At 41.0% G+C, this 24653-nt stretch overlaps 2 protein-coding genes across 3 annotated transcripts; both read right to left on the reverse strand.

The window, feature by feature from the left end:
* Nucleotides 1–1146: 1146 nt before the first annotated feature.
* cnsta (consortin, connexin sorting protein a) lies at nucleotides 1147–19569 on the reverse strand. 2 transcript variants are annotated; one of them, XM_070967719.1, is made up of 13 exons: nucleotides 19415–19569; nucleotides 16574–16650; nucleotides 15859–16260; nucleotides 14019–14743; nucleotides 11802–11832; nucleotides 10347–10433; nucleotides 9722–9803; nucleotides 7963–7984; nucleotides 7715–7781; nucleotides 5891–6450; nucleotides 4809–4988; nucleotides 3572–3725; nucleotides 1147–3443 (listed from the first exon to the last, which is right to left on the reverse strand). In XM_070967719.1, the coding sequence occupies exons 2-13, from the start codon at nucleotides 16584–16586 to the stop codon at nucleotides 3235–3237; spliced, it is 2532 nt and encodes an 843-aa protein (XP_070823820.1). In that variant the 5' UTR covers nucleotides 16587–16650; nucleotides 19415–19569; the 3' UTR covers nucleotides 1147–3234. The 2 variants fall into 2 exon arrangements, with proteins under 2 accessions (XP_070823820.1, XP_070823828.1); XM_070967727.1 differs by lacking the exon at nucleotides 19415–19569 and having other exon boundaries at nucleotides 15859–16098; nucleotides 16220–16260; nucleotides 16574–16623.
* Nucleotides 19570–19832: 263 nt separating this feature from the next.
* tfb2m (transcription factor B2, mitochondrial) lies at nucleotides 19833–24632 on the reverse strand. The gene is made up of 10 exons (XM_070962880.1): nucleotides 24480–24632; nucleotides 23586–23950; nucleotides 23311–23494; nucleotides 22977–23068; nucleotides 22708–22861; nucleotides 22130–22278; nucleotides 21684–21773; nucleotides 21470–21508; nucleotides 21224–21372; nucleotides 19833–21022 (listed from the first exon to the last, which is right to left on the reverse strand). Exons 2-10 carry the CDS (start codon nucleotides 23871–23873, stop codon nucleotides 20833–20835), a joined length of 1335 nt encoding a protein of 444 aa, XP_070818981.1. The 5' UTR covers nucleotides 23874–23950; nucleotides 24480–24632; the 3' UTR covers nucleotides 19833–20832.
* Between the last annotated feature and the right edge of the window lie 21 nt (nucleotides 24633–24653).

Below are 24653 nucleotides of genomic sequence, written 5' to 3' on the forward strand. Positions count from 1 at the left end.
CAAAGACTTTCCTTCAGTCAATATGAAAAATACATTCTAATGAAGATGAAATATTTTCACTTAAAGCTGTTACCTTAATATCAAGTGCAACCTTTAGCGCTCAATAATAAAGTACTGTGAGTACTATACTGTAGGTGACTAGCAGCATTAGAGGAAGACCCAACAAACACTTGGTCTACAGTTCACTTGGCAAGGAAAGAGACTGCAGGAGTTTGGCATCAGCTTCAAAATCTGAAAATACCAAGTTTGGCCCTTTAACGTGACACTGGTCAGCCTTGTTGCAGAAGAGACAGAATGGAGGCTCACAAACAACTTTTTTCAAAGGCTTTAACACGAGACAGAAGAGGAAAGAGGTGTTTTTAACAAGAAAAAATAAAAACCTCTTCTCATTACAATCTGTAAGAACAAAGTGGAAGAGTTCATCAAACAATTCATAAAACGCCAATCATCAGGTACTGATCCACACACACAGAAAAACATGACTTGTCATTCATTCATTTCTAATGTTCTATTAAAACCCAGTTGGTTAAAAGATGTGAAGATATATCCTATGTTGACAGATGGGAGAAACATGACGCTTTTAACAATCCTGTGTGAAGACGATGATTAGAGCAGCAGCACAAACTCACCAATTTCAGATCATCTTCAGGAACTGATGAGGGAAAATAAACCACATTTCATCATGACCCAGATGGAAGTCAGAGTCATAAAAGAAGAAAATCATTCCTTTGTCAAAACCTCCTTAAGAACAAATGGTGATTTAAGAGATGAAAAACCTGCCTGATGTACGTAGACAACAATCAAGTGAAGAAAACAAACAAAAAGAAGAAGCATCTTTTTTCCTCAACAACCTGCACCTGACATCCCTCGCATCATAAATAATTCAAATCGTCCAGAAGATTAAATAAGAGGTTTTCTGAGTGATCGTCATCTGAACCAGCCAGACGACATGTGCAAATAAACACAAGAATCAATCTACAATTACTTCTGTCCTGGGAAAACCTCATATCTCAAACAAATGTTCAGGATTTTGTGAGTGACACACGATGAGAGACAGATAATGCAGGTTTATCTTAAATTGTCCTAAATGCATAGATGAGATTCTTAAATCTCTCCTCTTTCATAGATGTTTTTTCTTCTTCTTTATATCGTGACAATTAAGACCGTTGTGAGATATGTGGTTTTTCTAGGGCATTTCTTATGGCATCATCCACTTCTACAGCAAATTAAAAGAAATAAAATGAACACTGCAATATGTTTAAATGAAACATAAAAACTACAGAAGCCTGCCGAGGGAAACCGTGAGAATAAGCGGTAAAATGATCCCAGAAGACGAACATTTGCTTTAAAATGATGAGAAATAAGAGTTAAAACACTGGTGAGAGAGGAAAGGCTGCGTTTCATGGACAAAGTGGAAGCCGTTTCCCAAAACACATTCGACACATTTCACAAAAAAGGCAAATGTTAAGCAGACACGTCTTTAAGAAGGCCAAAAGTTGCAGTTATTTAGGAAAAAACTGACCGGAAACATTGACAATCGCACCCTGATGGCCAGAATGTGTAAGAACAGCACAGACAGGCAGAGCTGGACTGACACAGTGCTTCACATGATCCCACCAACAAGGCCTACATGCTGAAGTACGCTGAGTAACTGTTTTCAGCATTCATTCAACAAATCTTATTTAGCAGGTTTTTTAGACAGACCAGTGCCAAGTCTGCTCTGTTCAAATCATCTGCATAACTTAAGTTTACTGGCATGTACTTTTCACACTGACCCTGAAAACAGTGGATATGGATATTGTTTGTTTCTTCCTTAAATCAGGTAAAGCCAGCATTTAGTCTAGAACCAACACAATAACGCAATGTAGAAATATTGCAATGTGTTAAAAAAAATGTACCAGTCATATGTGCAACATGTCACACATTCATATGACAATACATACAGAGGTGCACTGTGTTGCTTTACATGTTGCATATGCTACACAAAGCTGAATATAGCTCATTAAAACCCATAAACGGATAGTTTGGACTTAAGTCTCCAGTGGCAGCCATGTCACCTCACTCCAAATCAACCGATGGTAATTATACTGAAAAGGGCAGTGACAGGACACTTATGTCAAATGTGTGCAGGGGGGACAAGTACACATGGAGTGCAGCTGTGCAGCTGATGTTCTTCAGCAACTGCTCATTGCAAATGCAATGTTAAGATCACAGTTGCTGCATGCAGCAAAAGTGCGTAATTTTCCCCCATGGATCACATTTGATGTCCCTGTTGTCCAGTAGCAGCTCAGTGTTGATAGAAAACCAAAACAACCGTTTCAGTCTTTTTCTGATCACATATAAATGCCCCGCAGATGACACAAAGCAAACATTAAACTGCAAATATTCATTCAAAGGTTGATTAAGACATGATTAAGACATTATTATTCCATTCCAATTAGTAGACCATAAGAGTTTGCTCATTTTAAAATTTCATCTGTGATTTAAAAAAGTCAACAATAAAAGCAACACTAGTGGTTGCAGCAGATTGTAAAATGCCCACCGGGCACTTTCCGTTTGTGCAGTGTGTGGGGAGAGCACCTCTGTGCCCCCAGTTAACAAACTATACATTATATATACTTTTTTTTACATCTCAGTGGGTTGCAGATGACTTTGTTCTTTTTCTTAACTGAGGGAGTTGAGTCTTGGAGTCCAGTGTGAGTTAGTGAAAGTTTGTATCCAGCCATGATTGATTTATCTACCAGTGACTTAATAAGCTGAGCATCACTGGCTGACAGTGAACGTAGGTTCAACAGGACTCTTAGTTCACATAAACCTATCATGTGAATTCATAACATATTTAATGTGGTCAGGGTTGAGAGGGGTGTAGGTCAGTTCCTCCTCTTCTGTTATGCAGTCTCCAGTTATCCTCCTCCTCTCTCCTCTGCTTTGCCTTTCAAACATGTGTTGTAAAGGGACATCTGACCTACGACTTTTTAATCTCAGTCAACCCTGGGATTGTATTCAAAGAGCATTAAAAATGCAGTAGAGCAGGCTTTCAAATGCCAACCGCATCTGATAGAATCGTTTCGCCAATTAGGAAGCATAATAGCCACTTGCTCTACATAGGGACAGCGACTGTAGCAGCTGCCAGGCACCATTAGCTCAGAAAACAGGAAGTAGCAGGAACTGCTGGAACCTACAGTGAAAACCAGTAAGGCCAGTGGTTCAACATCGTTTACAAACTGTTTGCTGCTATGACCCATGGCTGAACCAGTGTTGAATGTGCGATATCCCGCGCTGTATCTGCCCAACGTAGAAGTCCGCATTTCTGGAGAAGTCCTGACAGACTGATGAGTGGGAATCACCCAGAGCACAGTACAGGGCAGTGCCACCCACACTGATCACTACTGTGACCAGACAAAGCAGGAAGAGAAGGAGGCAGGAGTCCCCGCCGCCAACATCTACAGAGAAAGGGAGGCACAGGGGGAGATACAGAGTGTTGGAGGGGAGTTACAAAGCAACAGATTAATAATATTCACTTGTAGCGAGGCAATTCACTGTTTACAGACAGATAAACGCACAAACTAACCATGCTCATAGCCATCATCAGGGACTCTGAAGTGCACGCGTCTTCTGGCGGGGGGTTTGTCAGGTCGGGGCTCTGAGCTGGCAGACAAACTCTCACTGTCCGCGCAAACACTCCGCTTCTTCAATATGGAGACCAAGCCTGAGGCAGGAGACGTCTGACAAGTGGAAAAACAAAACAAAGCACAGATGCATATATTAACATAAAAATGATTTCTATTTCCACTAAATACAGTTTGATCGGATCTTCACACGATAACATTGTGTACGAGGACAAACTTGTCTTATGAAGGGCTTTCTTCACCAGTTATGTCCACTAGATGTCAGTACATCACTCAATCAGTAGTAATGAACTTAAAACCTCATGAAGGAAGCCTGCCTGTGACATATCTACAGTCATACAGTACAAGACACTGCTTTCCTATGAGAGAAGTTATGCACATTACGCCTCGAACGTTCATCCCAGGCTCAATGTAAAAATGTTCAAAAAATATATGACTGCAAATGAACTTTGGCCAAGTGGTGGTAAAAAAACAGAGCTTCCAATAAGATAAGTTTCAGTCAAGTACCATGTCTACCACTGCTTACACACTGCCTCCCAGGCTGCTCCTCATCCTGTAGTATCTGATAAAAGGAGGTCACTCCTCTTGTTACCACTGTGCCTCAGTTCTAACTGTCTGCTCCATCTACTAGGTGTCTCTCTGCATCTACCTGTGTTATCTTTGCCCCTGCCTGTTCTTCTCTTACAAGTAAGTCGGTAACCAACACTTGAGTCTAAAGTCAAGTAACGACACAATCAATGTTGAGTAAATCTAATATATAATCTTTTTCCTCAACACACTGGACACCGATATGAAAACAAATTCAGGTAACCATCCACTCTGAACTAATTATATCAGATAAGACACTGACAAATGCATGACACGCTACATGAAATTTTCAGTTCTACTTTTCTCTCAATGTCTAATTCTCTCAGTCTCAAAGAGTTAAATACAGAATTGCATATCTGTAAAACAAATCCATTGCCTGGGTATCATGGTAATGGCTATGTATTACCATTAGGGCTCAACAGGGCTCTGTTCCATCTATTATAAAAGGGCCTAAATGGGCAGATACAGAAATCTGAAAATAGCTGTCAACTCGCCAATCATCAACAAAAAGCCATGAATAATAAAAACGAATCAAAGGTTGGTTGCTTTTCCTTATGCATAGAAAGCATGATGACACAATGATGTACACACCTCTTCAACAGTGATGAGTTTAGCCATGTCATCCAGTGAGGCAGCTTCTCTGATGATGTCAGCCTGCTCTACTTCATAGTCATACTCCTCCTCTTCTTCCTCCTCACCCTGCTCCTGCAGCTTCATATGAACCTCGTGAGGAAGGTGGACCTCCTGGTAGTGGCAGGTTTCAGCGCTCTCCTGCAGTGATGATGGAATATAATTATAACTATCTTGCATATCAATAGCTCTACCTTCCAGACTGCTATAACTCAGTTCTGGTTAAAGTCATTAAAAAGGTATGCAAATTAGGGTGGGCTGTCCTCAGGAATTAATAATCTCTAATAGAGGAAGTGGTCTGTTTTATATTTCCAGCAATAGCAACAATGATTTGTTAAGATAAATAGAGGAACTGAGTAATTACCATGAGTTGCAATCACTGCCATGACTTAAAAAAACAAGAGCAACTCAAACCTCAAACCAGCCTCAAAGCTCAACAGAAGAAAACTACTACGATACCGGCCCTGGTACTAGGTACGCAGTTTAACTGATAAGTCATTTCAAGGACAGAGTGGAAAATTACTGCAAAAACAAACTAGGAACAAACAGATTCATAGTGTAAAAGACAGACCTTATATTTACTTTGATTTGTTTTTCTAAATATATTTGGTAAAACTATCTTAAAAGCTAAATTCTGAGTACTTTAAACCCGTAGTGTGGTACGTTTGTTTCCTCCTTCTGGCAGTGAGAGCAATTACACAAACACTGTTGATGTGCCTATGACGTGTTGGGCTTCGCCGTGCTCTCAGTGGCTGCAGCCTACTCCATCAAAACGGTTGCTCCCCTCTTCAGCTCGGGTAAACAAATCATTGGTGGTTGATGTACTGCACATCACTACCAGAGCGTCAACGCGGGACCATTGCCACAGACACCAGATTTAAAAACTCTGGTGAAGTTGAGAAATACAGAGATTTACCGCGAGGTGATAGGCTTAATCAGCATTGTGAGCTCATTTGGCAAGGGGTTTGAATGTAACAGAGGTTCATTTAAATGTTAAAGTCCCACACTCCAGGTTTAAGCAGCCAGCGAATTCTGATGTATACCTGGGTCTCCTCATGTAGTTTCCCCTCAGCCAGGGCTTCCTGGTGCAGCTGTTGTAGCTCTACCTCTGCCCCACTGACCAGAGTCTCCACTGGGAGAGCTTTCTGAAAAAAAGGCAAGTCTCCTTCCTTCTGCCTCTCCTCCTCTTCATCCTCTCCCTCTTCTTCCATCTCCAAAGCCTCAGCTGCCTCCTCCACGTCCCTCTCCTCTTCTTCCCTTTTTGCCTCCTTTTCCTGTGCTAGACCTAAATCTCCTCCCTGCAGCTCTGCGGGCTTGGACTGATCCATTTCTCCAGCTGTAGAGGGGTGCAGTTCATTTCCTACGACTGGAATGGTGTATCCTCCCCCTCCTCCCACCTCACTTCCCTCTCTGTCACTGCCCTGCCTGTCAGTCAGCTGAGATCCATGGAAACCTTCCCTCCCCTCTAATTCCCTGCCTGGGTCTTCCCTGTCCTTTGCTGAGATCTCAGGGGAATTGAGCCCATCAGCTAAATTAATGGAGGGTATGACTTGACAGCTGCCCAGAGAACGGGAGGAGTCTTCAGCTCGGTCAACCTGATGGGCTGCATGAAAAAGAGAAGGAGATTGGGGTTAATGTCACTGGAATCATAATAAATGCTCTACAACGGCAGTGATTTGTTTTACGATATGCAGGGAGAACTACTCTAAAATACAAACCCAAGGTCCTCAACAGACAGACATAAAACCTCTTCAAATTCATCTTTTCAACAGTGTTGTTGTTGCTGCCTGCAACTGGGAAAAAAAACACACCAATCTCTCCTATGTATAAAAGTTTTTGCAAGCTGATATAATCACAGACTATACTGAAGAATGTAAAAGCAGTTTGAGTCCTACTGCACTGACAGAAAATGTTCATTCTGTCTTTTAAGGTGAGACTCCTGAATGCACTGACCCTTACGCAGCACCACCAGTCGATCTGAGAACAAAATCCTTATCCTTGCAGTCCATCACATCCCTAATCATCACTACGTCCTGTCTGTCTCCTCAACATTAACATGCTCCAAAGCTACTGAGTGCATGCATTTCACACCTTTTACCACTTTGACTCCCCTGTGGTTCAACAATTACCAAAGGACCAAACCAGGGGGCATTTGCAACATGCACATGAACACAGTATGAAATAAAAATATGACACATATATATCAGACACAACTTTGCAGTGATGTCAGTAAAACATTTCACTAAGGACATGCAAATTGTCAGAACATACAAATTCTCATGACTTCAATGACAGCTTCTGGCAACATATCAATGGTTTTCTGTCTTAACAAAACTAATTACTAAAAATAAAAAATGAGTTACATATAACCATCCATTTTACAACACATTTCATAACATGAGCATGAAAGCTCACTGTTGACTTATACCACAACCTCATATCCAGATACAGGTCATTTCATATCCAGACAACAATACAATAAAGCATATTTTTTTGTAAATAAATAGTTTTGTCTTCATACAAATTGCCTGCCTTCATGTGTGAAAGAGCACAAAGTGTCAAATAATAGCAAATATTGCTGTAAAGATTGTTATTTGCAACACACAATATACTATAGAGCATCATATGAAACTATGAATGTCTTTCTGTAATACTGCATTGACGTGGACCTTGAGTTCGGACATTTGTACCTTTCATGAAACTACCGGTTTACATGTATTTCAGTATGGTATGAAATTTTCCAGCTTGGTTGGCAGCACTGTTAAGTACTTGTGTCTTGTAGTTAATGGTCTAAAACATGCAAAACCAACCAACAGTATTCACACACACTGACATAAACACACCCACTCTGTCACCTACTCACTCACCTGAGGTGCATGGAGGCAGTGCACCACCTTCTTCTAATGGAGGCTTCAAAAGGTCCAGAGATACACACTGTACGCACACAAATAAATAAATGAATGTGGTGATACACTACATTTACAAACACTGCCCAGTTTAGTAATGTGCATGCTTAGATATCTAAGCCATGAATACATGCACACTAAACGTAACACCATGCACACTTAATTTATACTTATTTTATACAAGTCACTTAAAATGCAAAATGTCTTACCACAGCATCTTTAGCTCTGGGTCTATGAACAGAAGAGAGAAAGAGACGCAGAGTGAGATGGTGAGAGTACTGAAGGTCTGTGATCGGTTTTAGTAAATGAAGAAGTGAAAGATGGTTGACTCTCCTCTACTCTCCTGATCTAATATTAGCCCAAACACATTTCCCTGGCTATTACAACGTGTGTGTGTGTGTGTGTGTGTGTGTGTGTGTGTGTGTGTGTGTGTGTGTGTGTGTGTGTGTGTGTGTGTGTGCGCGCGTGCAGGCGAGAGTTAAGCAAAGTGAAACCCAAGTAGTGTGATGGCTCAAATGTCTGAAAGTGCAGCAGCAGCAGCAGCAGCAGCAGCAGCAAAGGGCCATATGTTTAAACTATCACTGCAGTGCTCACCACACACAAAGACATACAGTACAAACATGATGCAGAGTCACACAAACAGACACACACACATGCTTCACCTGCCTGGGAGCATACAGAAAGTGCAGGTGTGTTTAGTGTGAATGGGTGTGTGTCTGGCACGTATCAGACACTGAGGACTTCCTATTAAATATTGAAAAATGCCAAGGTGGGCTTCACCTAACTAGTTTGTTACACTTGCATGAGCACACACCACAACAGACACGTCACACACTCCACACCAAACAACGCAACCACACACACAAACACTAACTCTGTATTACAAAGCACAACAGAAGATAGTAACGTAACTCTACAGTCAGCTGATTGTCGTATTGTGAAATCAACATTTTCTGGAATATTGCAACTGTTTAAAGACACAGTCAGACTTTGGGGTAAAAATGCTTAATCGCAATCTTAACATAATCTTTGTGTAAAATGAGAACATCACAATATTTTTTTGATCTTGGTGCATCCCTTACAGAGATACAGAGGTTAGGGATGAACAGAAATGACAAAAAGTAGGCCAAACAACCATGCTCAAGTGGAAGAATTCATTCCAATAATTCCAATACTGCTTTATTTACTCTTATCTCATTTGTTTTAGTCACAAAGAAGCAGAGTTATGAGTATTTCTTGAACACAAGTTGCTAAGTGGAGTGGCTGTGTGCAGCATCTCAGAGTGGGCCGTCAAATTTGTTCACTATCATAGTTCTGTATAAAACCCTTGAACTCTTGCATGTACTTAGTGACTAGTTACTAGTCATAACATTGACATAAAACACATATCTTGCTAGCTGGAGTAAACTGAAGGTGTATTTTCAAACTTTTGATGGAGTGAGGCTAACTGATTCCCACCTCTTCTGATATAAGCCAAACACCTCCCAAACCTATTTCTGCAATAACACTGTTATTGGTATTCTTGTCTGACTCTAGTTCAACAGTAAAAAAATTATATTTCCAAAAACGTTGGACTGATTTCTGGTTGAAAATACCCCCAAACTACAACTCTGATTCAAAAAAAGTTGGGATGCTGTGTAAAATTAAAAAATAAGCTGCATGACTGCATGAGCTGTGTTTATTGGTAACAACTGTGTGACATGTCCCTGAGCCCTAATATCCTTTATAAAGTCATGTGCTCGCAAAGTGGTGAACCTCGCTCCATCCTCGCTTGTGAGTGACTGAGTCTTTCCAAGATGCCCCTTTCATACCCAATCATGATACTATCACCTGTTATGAACCTGTTTACCTGTGGAATGTTCCAAACAGGTGTTTTTGAACACAAAAAAAAGTACTTCCAAAGAAGACACACACGCACGCATGCACGTACACACACATGCACGCACACATGCACGCACGCAGACTGACCGACTGTGCGTCTGGCAGATGTGTTTAAGAGTGTCCAGATGTTGGATTGCCAGGTTAGGGGAAGTCCTTCTACACTGACTCTCTAAGAGAAGTGGAGAGACACAGACAGATACAGGTAATTACAAGGTTACAACTATGAGGAAGTCTCTAAGAGCTGAGTTCTACTGTAAGCAACACAAACATAAATCTGGGTTTAATCTGGGTGAATAATCCCAAATGTTTTCTGATGGAATCCGTATGTAAAGTCTTATACTCGATAGCCATGCATATGGGCACATAGTATGAGGAGGATGATATTCAGTAATATGTTAAGAAACCCGGGTGTGTAGTCTGCCTGAAATTCTTAACTGAACTGCATTGTCACATTTTATTCTTTGCATATGAATATTACTGATTCCTTGATATATGACTCCTACTTCTGTTGCTTCTATTTTTAGAGATGTTCAAAAGCTGATTCAGAGTTTAAACCCTGCTCCTTCAGACAGTATACGGAGAAAGAGAAAGAGAAAGAAAATGTTCAACATATTAAATCTACATTACAATAAGTATTTCGTTACACAGACAAAAACGTGCACTACGTTTGTGTATGCATGCATCTGATGTGTGGTGTGTGTGCCTGTTTTACCCCACTGCTCTTGTAGTGCGTTCAGGTTGTCCAATACTCTCTGGTGATAGAGTCTCTCTAGTTGGATGCACCATAATGCCCGCTGGTCTGAACATCACACGTTAAGAAACACAAATACACACTGTTCACAAATCACTGCAGCCGATAGAGGTAGAGAAAAGAAAGTTAGACTGAAAAAAAAAAAAAAAAAATAGGCACACAAACAGAGACAGAGAGAGGAAACAGTTTAGTGAGTGAGGCCAGAGAAGATCCAGGATTCAGTGTCTCATGTTTATGGATATAAGCAGCCAACAGACAATCCTTCTTTGATTTGGTTCAATGCCTTCTCTCTTTCGCTCTCTCTCTAACTAACCCTCTATACATGCTTGACATAGCTAAGCTAGCTTTCCCTACTCTTTAACTCTTTCATTTCTTCCCTCCCACTGCGTCTCTTCCCTTGGACTGAACCTCTGTCAAAAAATCTATTTTTGTCTCAAGCTCAGTGTCCCAGTGTCTTTCTTCTTCCCTTCCATGCATCCCCATCCCTTTGTCCTACTCTGCTTCATACTTCTTAGACTACAGTGTAATAAAGACTACAGTCTTTACTGACTGTAAGGGTTCGAGTGCATTTGTATGAGGGCGTCTCTTCTGCAAGTGTGTCTACAAAGTATTCAGGTTGTGTGTATGTGCTGTGCAGTGACAACCAACACTTCAGCTTCAGAACAGAAGGTTCTTTGGGTGAGGCTGCAGGTTTATATGATGAACCATCAGTAATCATAACGATACAAAGGACTTTTTGATTTGTAAACAGCTAATAAGTTCAGCTGATTAGCATGATTTTTTTTTTTTTTTTTCACTAAATGGGATCTTTGTATTATCAACTGTTGATAATCATTATTTACTCACAAATTCTATGAAAGATGAATCTTTGCTCATCTGACAAGTGTATTGTTTTGGCAACATACATAGTTTACTTCCTGTCATGTCACAAAGATTTGAGTTTTAGTCTATCTATACTCCCTCTGTCTGTGCTTTCTTTCTCTCAGCCTCTGCACATTCTGCATAAGCCAACACAGCTACTGCTGCTTTCCCTCTCTCTGATTCACCTTCTATTATTACCTCTCTCCATGTCTGTCTTATCTTGCTTTCTTTTCTCTTTCTGTTCAGTGTTTGTTCTTATCCCCTTCTGTTTTCACACTCTTTCTCTTGCTGCCTTTTAATCTCACTGTATGTAAAGTAAGTGAGGCACCAAGTAACTGGTGACAAGTCCACTCAAAGCCTTAAGATTTAAGTTCAGCATGTCAAATAATTCACATTAAAAACACAGTAGCGATTCAAGAAGAAACACACATGCATGCACAAACACACAAGCAGCAACGTAAGCATGCAGGAGATACACGTATGACCTGCTTAGCATAAATTATAAAAAAAAAGCTGCACCCCACCACCCAGCGCCTACAGACATGATAAGGATACAGTCTTCATGAAGGACAAAGGCCTCAGCAATCTGCAGGAAAGAACGAGAGAGAGAGAGAGAGAGAGAGAGAGAGAGAGAGAGAGAGAGAGAGAGAGAGATATTACAACTTTTAATCAGGTGCATGCTTTTTTCAAGCTTTTATCTCATCAGTTACATGCAGAATATATCAGGGAAACTGGTTGAATAGGGATTTGTCACCAGACTGAAACTTTTCATTGTGTTGGCTCCTGAACACGGCATAAGATCAAAAATGTGATCTGAACAATACAATAAACAGGCATAAAATACACGAATGTGGAACATAGAAACACTACACAGAGCTGTGACTGTACTCCTGCCGCTGCATTGACTTCTACAATCATTAACTGTGACAGAAAAAAACAGAATCTGATCTCAGAACCAAATGAAATAGTTAAGCAGGTCAGCAAAAGTGACGATGAGAGTGAGAGTGAAAAGCAAGACAGAAAAACAAGAGACCATGGTAGACACTCTACCTTTCTTCAGCAAGTGTCGCTTTCAGACTGCTCAGCTGATCAAAAAACAAGAGAGGTGTATGTGTGTGTGTTAGAGACAGAGGTGGGGGGGGGGGGGGGGGAAGGCGGGCACAAAAGGTTCTCGCATTTCTAATGAAGTGAGGGGCGGGACGGCTGAATGACCTCCACAGGTAACTGTACTGAAGATGAATATAATGCAAATCTTGTAATTTTTCTGGACATGGTTTCAATAAAGTCTGAACAACAGTCCATTTTCTGTTGGTTCTCCAACAATTCATATTTATGCTAATTGGGATGCCTACCAAAGCTCTCTTCTCTCTCTTTCTCTCTCTCTCTCTCTAAAAACCAGTGTGCAGTTTATTTTTTCATTAAGGTAGCGTACTATTTTATCTTACTTTGATTAGCAGCAACCACTGGACATGTTAAGTTACCATAAATTCCTAAATTTTTCCAAGACACATCTAAAATTTCAAAGAATTCCACATTGTGGAAATGCCCATGAGAGGCCTGCAGCAACCTTCACAATGCAGCAGGGCTGCAGCAGCATATGGGTTCTCAGATACCATGGTATGAAAACTGACGTTATCGCATCATGCACATTTAACCGTATGAGTATTATTAAAATTTCAAGTTTATATCAAGTTTCATGTCTCTCATGACATAATATTTTGTGAAATTAAAACAAAGCCTTTGTTCAATCACAAAAAAGCGTTCTGTTTTCATCCTTTTGGGGGTCATTGTAACTAATAATGAATAATAATTGTGTAGTACCATATGATACCACAAAACACCACCATATTTTTGGAGACAGTCATCATTCCTTGAAATCTCAGATTGTGGCAACTCTACAATGCAGTCCAAAGGGACCAAGCAAATTGAGTTCAAATGTGTTTTCCAACAACAAAAACCTTTTGCAACATTTAGACTGTCGACATGACCTTTCATTTTATGACTATTCAGTCAAGTTAGTTAGTCATGTCATGTCCCAGTGTCACACTTTGGACTTATAACAAGAGGCTGTGCTTTGCACGTTGCTTAAAGCTATGTTTACTGCCATAGTGCTAATTTGGTTAAAGGTAGAAACTTTGTTCCATACATGGCCAACGCCTTGATTCAGTAATTAAGATATTATATTTGACTTGTGAGTTTCCACAACAGTCCCCTCAATCAACTCACACACACACACACACACACACACACACACACACACACACACACACACACACACACACACACACACACACACACACACACACACACACACACACCTGTTTGCCTGGCAGTAAGCATAGCTCAGGTGTGCCTGGTGACATCTGTAAATCAAACTGACAGAAACATTCACACACCCCATTACATACTTGTCCAGTCATGCAGATCCGTGTGTGAGAGAGTAACAAGCAGAGATAGACTGAGAGTGTATGCTTTCTGTTTAGTGTGGTTTACGTGCATACTCTTGTGCACGTCTGCGTTTGTGTGTGTATAGACACTGACGACACCCATGCCTCAGGGTACAAAGTGCCATTCCGATTATGGGGTTGAGTGGATAACAGTCATTTAATAACTAGTGTGAGAGCAAGAGTGTAAATAGCCTAAAATGACAGAAGCACAGCAAGCATGTTTTTTAAGAAACCATTTAAGAGAAGACTGTCTTTACAAATCAGTGACTGCTGATGCACAGTTCTCAGTGTCTGACTTAATCCAGAAATAAGACCAAGAGATTACCTGGTGAAGGTAATGTGGAAGGTGAGTGTCATCTCCTCTTTGTGCCAATTGTTCTAGAGACTCCAGCAGAACAGGGCTTGGGATAGGCCTTATGGCGCAGGTGGAGACAGAGAAACAAGTGGGCACTGGAATGGAGGTAATCTGTTCCGAAACTGAGATTTGAGGTCCTGTGGTGGAAGTGGATTCTGTACTGGTAGTCGTAGGCCCTGTGGTAAAGGCAAGGGGTCCTGTTGTTGCACTCATAGGAGAGGAAGCAATGGAAGGATTGAGCCTTGTGGTGCAAGCAGTTACTGTAAAAGTCTCTGCAGTTGAGGTGATGGGTGCTGTATATGAAGTGGCAAACCCACTGGCACATGTGAACCCACAGTCTTCACTGGATGAGGTAAGATGTTCTGTAGTGAAGTTAGCATTTTTTACTATCAGGTCTGCAGCTTCTGTGATACGTGCAGGTTCAGGTGGGCTGGTAGGCCTGGCGTCTGAGGTCATAGCTAGTGCAGGAGAATCTACAGGCTCCGTGGTGAAGGGGGGTCCCGGTGTAATGGACCCCGAGATGGAGGCAACTGATTCATTGCTGGAGGTATGAGACTCCACTTTGACATCTCTCTGGCTCAGTGCCATTTGACAGATGGGATATGCAGTTTCTGGACTGACCACTGGAATGAAAGGGGGTGTAGGCTCTGGACTGGTCCCAGGGCTGAGAGGATATGGGCCCTCCAACAGACTGCCTACAGAGGGGAAGAAAGACAGTGGCAAACAGAAAGAGAAATGAGTGAAAGACAGAGTAACCAGGGCACAGTGAAGGTGCTGAAACAGGGTGATTCACCAACATCCTGAGAACACAGGTGCATAATAGACTGAGAGTTAAGCACTGTCTCAATACAATACTGATAATTACATTTGGGACAAAATTCAGAAGATTTGACCAGTTGAAAAGAATCAACCACCTTGACTTATTATTAGTAGCATAGGACTTGTTTAAGTACAAGTGAATTAATGAAGAATTGTAATCCATAAACAAACATATTGATGGATGATTGCTTCAGATTTCTGATAGTCATTCATCCTTTTATCCTTTTCTTTATCCTCCCCTGAACACAATTTCAGTTTCTCTCTCTCACTCTACACATAGCCTCCTTACAATTTATTTCTCCTGTTTCAGTCTCATGATCTGTCAGTCATGTGATCATTATGACATGACTACTCTCAGTCAGCCTGACCTCAATCCAAAATGATGACCACTTAAAAACACACAAAAGGCATTACAACAGTGAGTAAGCCAGACCCTGACCTTCACTAGACAGTTGCTTCTTGATCCCAGTTAAGCAGTGAAAGCCAATACTCAATGACTCATACCAAGAGTCTATCTTAAAACAAAGTTGTTAGATTAATATTCAGTGCATATTTCTCTGGATATTACTGGTCTTCCATAGTTAAAAGCACCTAATCTTGTACTGTCAGACATAATATTTCCACACCACATTTGCTGGTGTTTAATCTTGGCTCCAACATAAGATGCTTTGATCATATTTAAGAGTACATGTCGGCTGTTGTTTGTAGTTTTAATTTGCACAAATATGGCCTAAGTGCCAAATGAATACTAATGTGGATGTGGGAAAACATAATCCTGTCCCAGAACATAAGCCATAAGAACTGCATAAGGTAATATGTTCTCAGCTGTCTGTTAGCTTGTTGTTTTGCTCTACTGCCCCCAAATGGCTGAAAAAAAGTATTACTTAGATCCAAAAAATTAAGACGAACAGATTTGAAACACACACTGGTGTGGGAAAGTGTATGTCCAAGTGTGTATATAATATGATTTTCACGTGTGTGTGTTCCCTACCGGTTTCTGAATAGGAGGAATCAGTCATGGGAGTGCCTGGAGACTGACAGCGGATTAGAGAACTTGAACCCTCTGATACTTCCTCCTCTTCTTCTTCCTTCATCACCTCATCAATGTCTTCTTCCTCATCCTCTTCTCTCCCTCCTCTGGTGTATCCCTCCTCTTCCCGTCCTTCCTCCATGTCCTTTCCATTGTTGCTAAGAGAGGCTTTTTGGATGAGCCCACGCCCACCTGTGTCTTCTTTTTGTGAAGGAGAGAGACTTTGAGTCTGTGTGAGCGTGTTTGTCTCGTTGAGATTTCGAGTTTGGGCAGTGAGAGGCTCAGGGGTGTGTAGGTTATCACAGTGGTCAACCCCACCCACCTGGATTTGGGACATCTCTCTGTCCTCCCTCTCAAACTGACCTGGAGATAAAATAAAGGATCAGTTGTAAGTAAAATAATATTGATGATGTAAGAAACTTAAACAACATCTGGAGTGTCATCAATTGATTTTAACTCCATAATTACAGGTCAGCTGTAACTTAAGGCAAAGCAGCCACAGTACAGAAAAAGAAACTGCACTCAACCATCCTCATTCTCTATAGCCTTTAGATGACGTTATTTTGACTATGGATCACATCCAATTAACATCCATGTTGTGGTTTTGAGGTTGTTGCACTTATGTATGTTGATGTTATATTTCCTCGCTATGTTTTTGTGAAATTTAAACACTCACCACCATGATCCATCTGGCACCACCCTCACAATGTTTGACCTTTCAGCCTGAAGATCAGTGACAAACCTTTCTTCAACCTGTAGAGATTAGGAGAATGAGACAAAACAGAGGCCACTGTGAATGACAGAAAGTATGAGAAACATGGATAAAGTCAGACTCCACTCAGAGGCGACAGTGAGAGTGAGAGAGGGAGAGATACAAAACAAGTTCAACATCATTCCTGAGTTTCCAAACAAACCCTTGGGCTTAAAGAGATTTTAAAAATGTTTGAGAGTGCAACGGTCCTGCCAATGTCTTGTGCTGCAGCAGAATATGTAGACAATTTAAAAACATTTCACTAACTCTTAAGATACAAACCGGACGAGCTATAACACAGAAAAGGAACAGAAGAGAGAGAGAGAGAGAGAGAGAGAGAGAGAGAGAGAGAGAAACATTAAGATATTTATTTGCTATGGTGGTGTTAATTTATTTTGGAAAGATTTATGACATGGGGGAGAGCAGTAAGTGTGAGAATTTACAATGTGAACTGAGCAGAATAGAAAAAAGTCAAATAAGGGAGACGAGTGGCAAACTGATGCATGGCAAAATACACTGAGATACAATAAATATTAGGCAGTCATAAAACTATACAACACAATACAATGTAATCCAAAACAACATACATCCTCAAAATGAATATAATGTTAAGAGTATAAGCTTTAAAAAGATATTATTTATTGCTGGGTAGTTGCACTGGATTGCGCACTAATACAAATTGGTAAATCAGCGTACAGTGCAGATCAGGATGTGCAATAGCATGCTTTTTAATTTACTGCCTAACTTGTGTTTGAAGTTGACTCAGCAACAAACTGAGCACGAACACTGACAGACCAGTTTCAACACACGCACTCCAGTGTGTGACACAACAGTTACTAAGGGCTGAGTTTTCCAGACTGTTGTATAAAGCACTAGCAAATTTCAACAAATGCACATGGAACAGACATTCCATTATCAAACTAAAAATTCATAATTCCTTAAAGTGTCTCCCACAAACACACAGATGACTGCTCTTAAAACGTTGCTCTAAGTTTGTCACGTATCCTCAGCTACAATATGCATGACTGTATCCTACGCTGACAGTCAGTTTAACATCCAAAAATGCTTCACTAATTTTGGTAATATCTTTACCCAATACCTCCACAAATACACACATCCAGGCTAATGAAAGCCTATCTCAGAGGAAATAAGGCTGTCCTAGTTTCCTGCAGCACCCAGCTAATTGTTCGTCCTATAACCCTGTTTAGCCCCTTACACTGTAAGACTTCACCAACATCTAGAATGAAAGCCAGGAAAACTTTGGTTCTCTGTGTCCATATTCTTATTAAAAGTCTAATTCACAATTGTACAAGCATCACAAAGAAATATCATGGAAGACAAGCCCATAAACAAATCAGAACTGAGGACTGCTGTCTCCAAAGGGAGGTACGAACCTATGGGATGACATAACCACCTGCCTTTAGGTGGCATAAGCTTTATATATGTTAATACAACACAACACCTTCTGGTGTACATGTGTAAATCCCAATGGACAGACATTTAACATGGCTTTGAGCTACAAATAGAACTGAATACAAGATGAGAGACTGGTTTGGAGTCTAATTACTCCAAGCTCTGAATGTCCCTCTGGAAGATGAAACAGACCATGACAAACAACTGTGACATAAAGGCTTATGCAACAACAACCTCAGATTACACATGGTGTCCCTGTACCTGTCATACGTCTTTCTTCTTATATCTATCTACAATACCCTTTAGTGCCCCTCTCCCAAAGAGCCATCTGTCCATACAACCATCCATCCTCTCCTCTTTTTGTCTGTGTCCTTCTCCACAGGGGACCATAAATAATAAAAGACAGAGGAAGGGACAAACGGAGGGAATTCAGCCAAAAGGACCTGTGAGAGGCAACTGTGAGGACTAGAACAGCACAGCTAACGTTACAGACAGGAACATTGCTTGAGGAAGAAAAAAAAAGAAGAAGAAGAAGAAGAAGAACGTTCAATAAACTGACACTGACTGCCATGTTATGTTTACATAATAAATTAGCTAAACTCAGCAAAAATGTAGAGTTAGCAAATGAAACGTAAAATATTTGCAATGACCGCAACCTGGTCATTCAAAGAGGTGGGGCAGTGCTGTTGCTAGTCAGCAACTTAGGCTAACAACCAAAGATGTGTAACCAAGCTAGCTGTAAGTTTGACTACGCGTTGTGTCCATGGCGTCATATATTTATCGTTAGCTAATGTTGGATAAACTGATGAACTCTTGTAAATACATGCTAGTGACAGCCAGTGACATAAAACACACACACATAATGACAGCATACAGGGACTGTTATAGCTGACACTACTTTCTGTTAACATTATGCAGTTAGTATCAAGTCGACTAATTAACCTGGTTAAAGGTTTGCTTAAAAAGCTAGCTAGCAAAATGTTAACAGTTAAAAAAATTAACGGGAGATTAGCTTGGTCGCTATCGTTACGTTTCTTGACAGGCTTCTACCTTTTCATCAAGTTGGTGGAAAACGTCTGAGTAAAGCTAATGGCTATTATCAAAGCTACCTTTGCTAAATTGCACTACCTAGCATTTCAGCGACAAATGAGTTAGCGGTAACATATGTAACATTACAGTTAATGGAATGCTGCTGCTAGCTAAGGTGAGCTAGCCGATTTTAGACACATCTGGGCACCACACCGCGGACAAAACCTTCGAAATAAACATCAACACCTACAAATTACAGCACTGGCTTTCAGATTATCAGACCTTTACAGCTGCTGCCACACAAAGCAGTCAAATGGTACTTACGGCTGACAAGGTTAACTAAATGGTAGGAGCTCGGGCATCAGACACTTTGCGTGGATGTTGTTGTAATGATCATAGGTGTCACCGACAAGAAGTCGAACTGTCATCAGGCCCGTAGAGAGAAGCCACTGGCGCACGATGCACTGTCGCCATCTTCTGTTTCTCCACTGTCAGTACGTGGATTTCTTTCCACTGGCGCGTTTCTTAGCAATACTGCAAATAATTTAATCCAGTGCCTTTTTAAGATTACATATTTTCACTTTAAGGCGTTGGCAAAGCCAGCTGTTTACAGTGCTTTGGGAATAAATATTGAAAGTTGAGGTACTAGAGGTCCCTGTGGAGTGTGGACCCCTCCAAGCCCACCTTTGAATCCAAAACCCATCCTTAAGAGAGGGACACTATCAGATCTAAAGACCCCAATGGTCTTTACAGTAAGATAATTTATTTTAAATTTTTCTGCAGATGTATTAGTATTTTGCATGTATGGAACAACAACACCAGAAAATAGAGACACTCAAAAAGCATATGAGTCACCCAATAAACTGCCATGTTCTTGTGGTGTGCAACCAGGAGGGAAAAACAATGGTTCAGACTCAACCAAATAAGAGCACTGATGGTAAACAGGGTGGAAATCAATTTCTCCCCCACACTAAATACCAAAATTCTGATTTAATCATTTTTTTCAAATCATCTTAGCTATACAGCTTACACCTTTCATAAAACAAGACATTTCGGACGTTTAGACCAGTTTATGCACTCACAGTGAATATACAAAAATATACAGGTCAGGACAATATACAGTAAAAAACCTCCTCCACAGAGATGTTCCACAAGACACAGTATACTGCATCAGCAGTCGTACCAGACAGTCATTCCAGTACATGCACACTTCTGAATTATGACCTAATTTATATGACCTGGTGCATCCATGATACTTCGTCATCTCAATTCAGGGATTTTTTTTCTTTTTTCTTGTGCTATATGTAATCACAATATCTTTATTAAGCAACAATTTTGAATCTTTCATTGCAGAAAAACGCAGGTCTTCACCAACTGGCAATCAAACAGGCCAAAATGAAGGCCAAAAAGGAACCATTTCTGCTACTGAGTCTTTGTCTTAAATTTCAACTCCTGGGAATCCCAGTTCAGGACACCACAGCAGGCCATTTGATGTCATTCCGCCGTTGTCGCAAACATTTTCACCATTTCAGTCACTCCCTACAGGTCAGGTAACATAAATGTCATTTATTCGGCTTTGACTTATTACCATTTTTAATGTGTCTGTATGTATGAATGTATCTTCTGTGTGTCCTAAATTCATTAGATCATACATTATTATTACTTATATTAAATTAAAATTATATTATACATATTTGGCTTTGTTGACTATCATCTATACACATGACCTGTATGTCTATATTTTAGGCCCAACCCTCCCGCTGTGTGTTCTCCAAAATCTCCTCATAAAGCCAGCTCTGTTTGAACTCCTGACTCTTGTCCATCAGCTGGAACAGTTGAAGATACTCCTCTGGATACACATGGCCAGTCAGTATGTCCTCCTGCATGCCCATCTCCGACAACAGCTTACTCCCACTGTCTGGAGACCAGAGACTATAAGGGGGAAAAAACACAGAGGGGACACAATAAACCAGATGAAACTAAGGTCAGGAGATGTAACAGCAGGAACAACCTATAATACCATTATCATGTGGATGCACTCAGTGTGTCCAAGTCTTCCACTAACAGCACTTCTTTGATCCTACATGTGCAATGAGTTGGCAGTCTCAATAACTTTGTGAGGGCACTGCTTACTTTAGTCTGTCAATGAGCTTGACCTTCCTCTTTGCCAGACACTGTTTGACCATCATGAGCAGAGTTGAAGCATTAGAAGGAGTGAGGCCTGCAGAGAACAGGTCGGCCCGTGGGCGCAGGCGCACCAGGCACAGGTTGTCATTGGGGAGCTGAGGGGAGAAAGAGGCAGAGGATGAGGGGAGATGTTATATTAAATCAATAGTACCAACTTCATATTGCTGTTATTGAGTCTGCTCTCTTCCTTACGCTGCTCTTAGAAGACATCACAAATGACTCCCAGGGCTCCTGCACAGAGAAAAGATGAAGAAAGTGACAATTAGGGCACTCATTCCATCAGAGTCTTTGGAAGTTTTAGTGGTGAGATACCAAATATCAAAACAAAACAGTGTAACATGCTTTCTTTTCTCTGTTTTTTCTTGATTGTAATTCATTTGCATGATCACAGTCCCTCATTCTGTACCTTGTGCAGTAATTCGATATCACAGGCCATCTGCCAGAGGACACTGAAGGCTCTGTAGTGCATCATTTTTCCTGGACGTGACACCATTTTCTGATGGGAGGAACAGATTATCATTTTGTTATCAGACACAAGTCTCCCTTAGTATCAACATGTGATTGTGCTGCCAGCATGCATGCAATGTTCAGGGCAAGGTACACTGACAGGTGCAGCTGTAACTAAGGATAGATCTGAGCTTGTTTAAAGCTCTGTGAGAATGGGTGTAACCTACTCCATCCTCTCTCACACACACACACACACACACACACACACACACACACACACACACACACACACACACACACACACACACACACACACACACACACACACACACACACACACACACACACACACGTTATCTGTGATCAGAATCAAATGCATTGGTCAAAATGCTCTCGCTCTTTTACCAGGTATTCTTTTTCACTCATGAAGATGTTGAGCTCTATTCTTCCATATCTGTAGACAGACAGCCGTTCAAACAAAGCGTAAACCATCTTCAGCAGGAATCCACGCTCATTATGCTGGGGCAGGATACCCACCACCTTCACTGGGACGTCTGGAAAGACACGGACACACACAGGAATACATTACCAAACACACACTTGAGAGGGATGGTACACTAGTACAAAGCACAATTCAGTGCGATGTGTTCCTTCAGTCATGAAAGATACAAACCAAATAACTACACTGATGAAATGTGATTTTATCTTGCTGAGACATTATTGATTCTAAAAAAAAAAAAATGTTTGAAAGCTGTTTTTAAAAAAGTTCCACCAATCAAAATCTTTTCAGTTAACATGTTTAAAGTTAGGACTGATGTCTGTTAAATGTTAGGATAATACTAACTATATGAAGGAGGTGGGATTTGCCAAAGAGGCTCAACTGAAGGCACAAAAACTCCTTTGTTTTTATGTATGTGTGTGAGAGAGAGAATTTGAAACACAGCTGTGTCTGAGGATTGTGTGAGTGTGTTTTTTTTCCTCACCATCAGTCCAGCTAGCCTCTGATATTCCCAGGTCTGTGAACAGTTTGTCAGTAAACATGACAGGAGGTTTAAGGCCTCCACTGCCAATGGGGTCTAGTTTAAAGTAGTCACAGTGAACCACTTCCAGCTGACCGTCAAGACGACCTTCCAACTCCTACAACATGAAAACACAATATATTTAACTGTTACCTAAAAGGAAAAAAAAGATTTATTGAAATAACCACTGATAAATAACACGAGTAAGGTTAAAGATGAGATGTATGTGTTACCTGTAGCTCATGTAGGAAGAACTTATCCCCTTCAAGAGCTACAACTCTCTGAGCTCCAGCATTTAGCAGTGTCCTCGTCAACACCCCAGGACCTAAGAAAGACATCCAATCAATTTACTGTTGTTTCATGAACAAGAATATCCAAACTTACAAATTATAAAAACATACACTTGTCTTTATGGCAACCCAGTCACAAAATAATTGTTTAGTTTGCCAATATTTGTGCCAAATTAGATGAAAGTAACACACCAAAAGACCTCTCTGCAGAAACAAAATTATACATTAAGTCCACCTCTGTGCTTTTCTTTGACTTGAACATTGTACAAATACATACCTGGGTTACATTCGAAGATAACAGTTTTAGCATCCTCGGGGCCCAGATGCTGTGTTACCAGTTTAGCTAGGTCTGGATCCACTATGAACGGTCTTCTTTTTTTACAGGCCTGAGCACGGTGTACATTCTCCTCTACCTCACCAATGTCCAAGAAGTCATACAGGCACAAAGGACGACGCTGGCCCTGGAGAAGGACATAAGTGCACATAGAGTGAAAACAATCAACAACATATGTGGAAAAAGCTCAGTATAAGATATATAAGATAACTGTCTACCTGTACAGCCACAGCAGACAGGTTCCTGTGTGTGAGAGCTGAGGAGGGGGATGTCCACTCTGCACAGGGCTGTTGGGAGCTTGGACCAAGCATGAGCAAACTGGAACCGGAAGACAGAGAGTCTAAGCTGTAGGCCCTGCTATGAAGCACAGGAACCCCAGGACCACAGAGGCCAGAGGGAGCCACAGGGGCTAACAACGGCTTCCGCGAACAGGATCTACTTCTGATGGTCCGACGGCAAGCAGAGCGCATCACCAGCTCCACCACTCTATAAATCTGTGTGGACATGGTGGGACCAGTGGGCCTATAACTACACAGAAAGAAGATGGGAAGGGGATTGGTGGACCTTTTCAAGAGACCAGTGCCTAGAGGGAATGGGGAGGAGAAGGGACAAGGGAGATGAGTAACAGACAATTAAGTTACATGACCTTACATTTGAACATGTGTTACTGATCTTCGATGACACCTGAATAACTTACTGAAGTCCAACAATTCTGACTCGTACACTGCTACAGTAGCTAACTTGGTGTTTAACTAACGCACCTAAAGGGTCGAAAAAGTGGATAACATTATAAATGACAAACTTTAAATGATCTCTGTGATTATCATCTTTTTAACACGCACGTGCCAAAGTACGTACAAGGTGTTCTCCTCGTATGTGAGGAGGCTTTCCCTGATCGGCCTCAATGGAGGATATCACTGTCCTTCACCTCACGCACATTGGTCATCAGATCGATAACCACGCAAAAAATAGCCTTACAGGTAATCTGTTAACACCAAGGCGTTGGAGAGTTTGATGATACTGAAAATATCGTAGGTAGCTAGCCATACGCTAAAATTTCTTACAACTAACATGCATTTAACGTAATTTCATCTGGAGAAATACCGAAATACCTTATTGTAGATTATCTTGACGTTATATATCCAAATCTGACTACACCAGTAATTTAAAGGTGTCTCGTTTCCGCTGGTAAAACTGCGTGACATTGAACATCCCGCATCCCGACCCCGACATGTTTTGCAACTCGTGGTGTCGCGGGCGCATCTGATTGACGTAATTCACAGACG

This window comes from Chaetodon trifascialis, chromosome 1 (assembly GCF_039877785.1).
Source record: "Chaetodon trifascialis isolate fChaTrf1 chromosome 1, fChaTrf1.hap1, whole genome shotgun sequence".
In the NCBI taxonomy this organism is placed as follows: domain Eukaryota; kingdom Metazoa; phylum Chordata; class Actinopteri; order Chaetodontiformes; family Chaetodontidae; genus Chaetodon; species Chaetodon trifascialis.

Coding starts and splice junctions, on each gene's coding strand:
- cnsta (XM_070967719.1), bottom strand. Junction 7,985..9,721: donor ATCTGCCAGACGCACAGTCG/GTCAGTCTGCGT, acceptor TTCTGTTCATAG/ACCCAGAGCTAAAGATGCTG. Junction 3,444..3,571: donor TGATGATGGCTATGAGCATG/GTTAGTTTGTGC, acceptor CTTTCTCTGTAG/ATGTTGGCGGCGGGGACTCC.
- tfb2m (XM_070962880.1), bottom strand. CDS start 23,873: ATGTCCACACAGATTTATAGAGTGGTGGAGCTGGTGATGCGCTCTGCT. Junction 22,279..22,707: donor AGAGGCTAGCTGGACTGATG/GTGAGGAAAAAA, acceptor GTGTCTTTCCAG/ACGTCCCAGTGAAGGTGGTG. Junction 21,774..22,129: donor TGAGTGAAAAAGAATACCTG/GTAAAAGAGCGA, acceptor TCCTCCCATCAG/AAAATGGTGTCACGTCCAGG.